The following is a 6,697-nucleotide window of genomic DNA, read 5'->3' as shown; positions in this document are numbered from 1 at the left end:
AATTTAGTCACTGTAGCATTTTATTTTACACAACCTAGTTAGAAGATAATACACTGAATAAAATATTCATATGCAACAAAATAGTGTACAAATGTTTAAAGTGTATTGCAAAGAAATATTTGACATGGAAAATGTACATGATGTTATTCTAAATGAAAGAAATACATACACAATATTCATATAATTTTAATTATATATGTGAAAATATATGTACTGTGAATAAGGGAAAATTGTATGTACAAATTTTTAACAATCATCACCTTTGGCCTATGTTTCATGTAAGTATTATCTCTTTAATGTTTTATCAAATTTTATGTTTTTCTAAGATACTTAGAAAACTTGATGTTAAAATCTCATATGAGGTAGATGCCACTTTATTCACAAAGTAAAGCAGACTACTGAAACTTTAATCTGTAAGTCTAAAATTTCCAAGAGCCTATAATTGTCTGAATACAAAGAAAATCAAAAAATATAAGATAATTAATAAGATTTTAGCATTCTAAATCTACATTGCCAAAAAACTACTATATAATATTGAGATCATTCTCTATGATAGTAATGTTAATTTAGTAAAATAGATTTTGATCTCCAAAAGAAGTCAGTAAATATGTATTAAGATTAAACAAGTAAAGGTAAGAATCCATTATCCACTTAGCAATCTATATACTGTCCCAAATTATATATATCCCTATTAAATGGGAATATCAGAAATTTGTCAACAATCATGATAAAAAATGTATTATTAAACACCCAATACAAGCAGATATTGCTTTAAAAATATGATCCTTCAATAAAAGGAGACATATTTTTAGTGAAATAACTGATGAAATGGGAAATGTTCAAGATGATATAGGATAGTTTGTTAAGCCAGAACGAAGAAAGTACTTAAAAATTATGGACTAATAACTTTATAATGGAAATAACTTGGAGACACCACCTTAACCAATGATCCACACGAACATCACCAATACTGGGACAAATTAATATTTTATCTGTGTATTAATGGAGGGACACATTTTTTCTGCCAAAAATTTTTAATCTGAACTAAAACATGGGCAATCAATGGAAAACTGCTATTGAGAAACATTATACAAAACAAGAGCTCATACTCTTCAAAAATATCAGTGTCAAGGAAATAAAAGCTAACTAAGATTAGAGGAAATGAGTAGGATATGTGATATTGAATTTGAAACTTACACTACATGGGCAGAAAATGCTATATTATTTTCTTTTCAACAGATACCTTTTTATTTTTCTGAAGTAAGTGTGTTTATTTATTATTGGGTACAATGACTGATTTGATTTTTTACCTAATGATATACATACACTGATGGATTTACTAGTTAGGTAAACTCGGGTAATTAAACTTGATAAGACTTGTTTCCTCATCTGTAAAACAGACACTAAAATTCTCTCGTGCGGTTGGTGAGGCCCAGTTGGGAGAACAGATATAAGGCCCTTCAGTGCAGCATTTAGCACAAAGTCATCATTGTGATCAGCATCTCTTATTTGTACTACTTTTGTGATCTGATATTTAGAAAACGTACAACAACATTGGTCAGAGGAGAGAAAATGCTGTATTTAGAATAGTGAATCATGTTAATGTTACATCTGCTGATTTTGGTAATTATACTGAGAATAGATTCGTGAATATTCATGTTATTGAAAAAATCAAAAGAGTTTAGGAATAAATTATCAACATGTGAATATGATTTCAATTTAGTCTTATGTGGTCTATAGAAAACTGATACTACATTCATACAGAGAAAATAAATGATAAGGCAAACATAAAAAAAATTGGTAAAGTGTATATATACTAGTATTGTTTATAATCCCTGATACTTATCTGAAAATTTGAATTACTTCACAAAGAAAAGTAAGAAAACAAAAAGGTAAAGAAACATTGCAGAAAAAACTCAGTGATATAGGGACAAGCACACAAGCTTCCTCTGAATTCACTTCAGATAAATAACTCCAGTTTTCATTGTTATCCAGCTCTGACCTTTCCATCACACTTCAGTCCTTTATAGACTGTCATTAGGAATGGAAGGCAACCAATCATGGATCACAGAATTCATCCTGATGGGATTCCAGCTCAGTGAAGACATGGAATTGTTCCTCTTCGTTATCTTCTTCCTATTATATACCTTCAAGCTGCTGGCAAATGGCATGATCTTGGGACTCATTTGCCTAGACCCCAGACTGCACTCTCCCATGTACTTCCTTTCTCATCTGGCCATAATTGACATATCCTATGCTTCCAGCAATATGCCCAATTTGCTGGAAAATCTAGTGAAACATAAAAAAAGATCTCATTTGTCTCATGCACTATGCAGATGATTTTTAATTTGAGTTTTGCTTCCATAGAGTGCCTGATTTTTGTGGTGATGTCCTATGACTGGTATGTGGCAATCTGCCATCTCCTCCAGTACACTGTCATCATGAACTGGAGAGCGTGCATGTTCCTGGCCATCACTTCCTGGGCATGTGGATTTTCACTGGCCCTAGTACAAGTAAGTCTCTTTCTAAGGTTGCCCTTTTGTGGGCCCCAGAAGGTGAACCACTTCTTCTGTGAAACCCGATCTGTCCCCAAAGTGACCTGTGGTGAAATCTGGATCAATGAAATATTCCTCTTTGCTGATGGTGTGTTTATCTTAGTTGGACCCCTTTCCTTGATGCTGGTTTCCTATGTGAGCATACTCTGGGCCATCCTGAAGATCCAGTCAAAAGAGGGCCACAAGAAAGCCTTTTCCACCTGCTCCTCCCACCTCTGTGTGGTTGGGTTCTACTTTGGCATAGCCATGATGGTTTACTTGGCCCCTGACAATAGTCAACGAGAGGAGCAGCAGAAAATCCTTTTCCTGTCTTACACTCTTTTCAACCCATTGCTGAGCCCCCTTGTCTACAGTCTAAGGAATGCTCAAGTGAAGGCTGCCTTCTACAGAGTATTGCAGAAAAAGAGGACAATGTGAAGGAGGACACAATTTTGGTTCAGTGGATTTTTCCCCTTAGGAGATGTGATTGCTGGTGTAAAAAACTCCAGAAAATTCCCCAAGAAGATGCATGATTTAATGATGAGCATGACTCAAGAGTAACATCAGCAAGATGGCAGAAGAGGAATCCCTAAATCATTGTTCCTCAGTGAAGACAACAATATATAGGCCAAATTTCCTTTGTGAAAACTCCAGAAGTCAGATAATAGCTTGCATCGCCCCAGACAAGCACAAAGCCAAGAAGAGATACAGTAAGTGTTTAGGCAGATTTATGACATTTTACCTCCTGTAACTACTTCCCCTCCCTGGCACAGTGTGTCAGGATCAGGAGAAAATTCCCAACTCCCAGCTCTCCCTCAAGAGGGAAAGTGAAGAAATGACCATGTGTACTACTTTGTAGCTTTTCAAGGAGTGGTTGAGGTTTTGTTAGTTGTCTTGCCTGACTCAGAGCACTGATGGCAATGCCAGTTTGGACTCCTTGTTGGGGCCACTGAGAAAAATGTCAAGCACACCTACTCTTTACAGCTATAAAGAGATCATAGCATTTCAGACAAACACCAGGGGGACAAGTCTTTAAAGGCTTCAGAAAAAAATTGGGCAAACATCTTTAACTGAGAAAATACATGAACCAACTCAGAGAAGTTGCATCCCTAGAGGTTGGAGAGGTTCCCAGAATCTCTAGGAGGGATAATTGCTGAAGATCTTCCCCTTCTCGAAGTCAGTCGGTAAAGACTAGGAGAAGTAACTGTTTTTCCAAAAGCCCACAACTCAGCTAAAGTTCACAAGGTATATAATGAAACAGGGAAAACATGGACCAATTAAAGAACAAAATGAATCTCAAGAAACCACCCCTAAGGAAATGTAGATTTATGAATTACCTGGCAAAGAATCCAGTATAATCATTTTAACATTGTTCAATAATCTAAAAAACATGGATAGGCAACTAAACAAAATGAGGAAAATGATACATGAATAAAATGAAAATATCACAAAGAGATAAAAACTATAAAAATAAAAAGAACGAAATAGAAATTCTAGAACTGAATTGAAAAATTGATTAGAGGTTCTCAAGAGCAGAAATTAGGAACTAGCTAGAGACAGATGAAAACGAAACATAAAATACCAAAAATTGGATGCTGCAAAAGCAGTACTAAGAAGTTAGTTTATAGCAGCATACTCATGCATTTTAAAAGAGAAAAGATTGTAAATCAACACCCTCACTTTACATCTGAACTAGAAATAGAAGAAAAACCAACCCCAAGAAGGCAGAAGGAAGAAAATAATGAATATTAGAACATATATAAGTAAAGTAGAGAGTAGGAAAACAGCCAATTGGTAGAAAAAAATCAATGAAACAAAGAATTGGTTTCCTGAGAAATCCAAAATATTGGCAAACCCTTAGCTAGAATGACAGAAAAAGGGATATATTTAGGATATTCAAATTCCTAGAAACATGAAGTAGAATAGTGGTTACAGGAAACTAGGAAGCAAGAATGGGGAGTTATTATTTAATTGGTACAGAATTTCAGTTTAGGGTGAAAACGTTCTGGAGATGGATATTGATGATTGCACACAGTGTTAATGACTTAATGTCACTGAAGTGTACATTTAAAAATTGTTCGGAGGCAGGTTCAAGATGGGGGAGTAGTAAGACTCTGAGCTCATCTCCCATGAACACACCAAAGCTACAACTACATATAGAAGAGCTCTCTTTGAGAACACACTGAAGTAGAAGAATAATTTTTTACAACCAAGGATATAAAGAAAAAGCTACACCAAACATGTAGGAGGGAAAGAGAAGCAATCTAGTTGGGACCCACACAGCCAGTGGGCATCCTGGAAGAGGAGGAGGATATCACAAGCTGGGGATTCTCCCCAAGGAGCAAAGAGTTCAAGCACCATGTTGGGTACCCCAGCCCTGGGGTCCAGCACTAGCAAGAAAACTCCATTTGCTGGTTTTGAAAGCCAGTGAGGCTTATGACTGGGAGAACCTGAGGGCTATAGGAAACCTAGACTTCCCTGTGAAAGGGTGCTTACTTGCTTCCTCCCCGTTTCAGTTCAGGAGCAGCAAAATGAAAAGTGCCTGGTGCTTTGGCTAGCCTGCCAAGACCACCCCAGTGTGCGCCCACCTCAGCCCACATGGGTGACAGCTCCAGCCCTTTTGGCTCTGGCCACATCTCCCACTGAGACAGTGGTCACCAGTGCCCGCCCCCCAACCTAGGAGAAGAAGCAACTCTCATCAGACTCTGGCTCCAGCTATTCCATCTCTGGTCTGACCCCCAGCCAAGGTAGTGGCCATCAGCGCACCCTGGTAGCTCTCATCAGGTAACGGCTCCAATCGCTCTGGCTCCAGCCCCACCTCCACCAAAATCGTAATCCCAGTGTGATCCAGGAGAAGCCCTAGCCCACAATGAGCCCCGGGTCTAGTCCCCTGGATCCAGCCCACCCCTCACTGAGGCAGTGGCTCCCAGTGTGCCCCAAAAGGAGCCTCAGCCTGCATCAGACTCTAGCTCTAGCCCCACCCATCCCTTGCTCCAGTTCTAACCCCTGCAAGAAGATGAGCCCAGCATGCCCTGAAAAAAGCCTCAGCCCATACTTGTGTCACATCCAGTTCTTGCACAAAGGCACTGGGCACACGTAGACTGCATAAGGAGGCTCCCACACAAGATATGCCTTCAAGACTGGGATAGGAAACTGTTTTGCCTAATTTCAGAGACAAAGTCAAACAAAATGAGAAGACAAAGGAATATGTTCCAAATAAAAGAACAAGATAAATACTCAAAACCCTAATGAAACGGAGATAAGTAATTAACCTAAGAAAGAGTTCAAACAATGGTTATAAAAATGCTCACTGATCTCAGGAATAGAATAGAGGAACTCAGTGAGAATATCAAAAAGAATTAGATGATATAAAAAATACAAATCAGAGCTGAAGAACAAAATGCCTGAAATGAAAAATACACTAGAAGGAATCAACAGCACATTAGGTGATATGGAAGAATGCATAAGTGATCTGGAAGACAGAAGAGTCTTTGGGAAATCACTCAATCAGATCAGCAAAAAGAAAAAAAAATTAATGAGTTTAAGGGCCCTCTGAAACAACAATAAGTGTACTAACATTTACATTATAGAGATCTCAGAAGGAGAAGAGAGAAAGGGGCAAAAAATGTACCTGATGAAATAATGTCTGAAAACTTTCCTAACCTAAAGGAAACAGACATCCAGGTCCAGATAACACAGAGAGTCCCAAGGAAGATGAACCCAAAGTGATCCACACCAAGACATATCAAAATTAAAATAGCAAAATTTAAAGAATTTCAAAGGCAGTAAGAGAAAAACAAAGTCACATACAAAGGAAGCTCCATAAGGCTATCAGTTGATTTTTCAGCAGTAACTTTGCAGGCCAGAAGGGAGTGGCATGATATATTTAAAGTGCTGAAAGGAAAAACCTATGACTAAGGATACACTACCCAGCAAGGTTATCATTCAGAATTGAAGAAAAGAGAGTTTTCTAGACAAGCAAAAACTAAGAGTTCATCACTACTAAACCAACCTTACAAGAAATGTTAAATAGCCTTCAAGTGAAAAAGAAAAGGCCATAACAAGAAATAAGAAAATATATGAAAGAAAAATCTCACTGGTAGTGGTAAATATACAGTAAAGATAGTGGATCGGACCTCCCTGGCAGTCCAGTGGTTAAGACT

The 6,697-nt window shown here is 37.7% G+C and overlaps 1 protein-coding gene across 1 annotated transcript; it reads left to right on the top strand.

Moving 5' to 3' along the window:
• Positions 1–2,043: 2,043 nt before the first annotated feature.
• Positions 2,044–2,972, top strand: LOC103013833 (olfactory receptor 2A2-like). Its single transcript, XM_028167155.2, is given in 2 exon segments — positions 2,044–2,305; positions 2,308–2,972. Coding segments are annotated over 2 exon segments (927 nt in total).
• Positions 2,973–6,697: the final 3,725 nt, after the last annotated feature.

The sequence above is a fragment of the Balaenoptera acutorostrata genome, chromosome 7 (genome assembly GCF_949987535.1).
Source record: "Balaenoptera acutorostrata chromosome 7, mBalAcu1.1, whole genome shotgun sequence".
Classification (NCBI taxonomy): domain Eukaryota; kingdom Metazoa; phylum Chordata; class Mammalia; order Artiodactyla; family Balaenopteridae; genus Balaenoptera; species Balaenoptera acutorostrata.
Note: the sequence above shows the minus strand (reverse complement) of the source record. Positions and strands in the feature narration are given on the sequence as shown.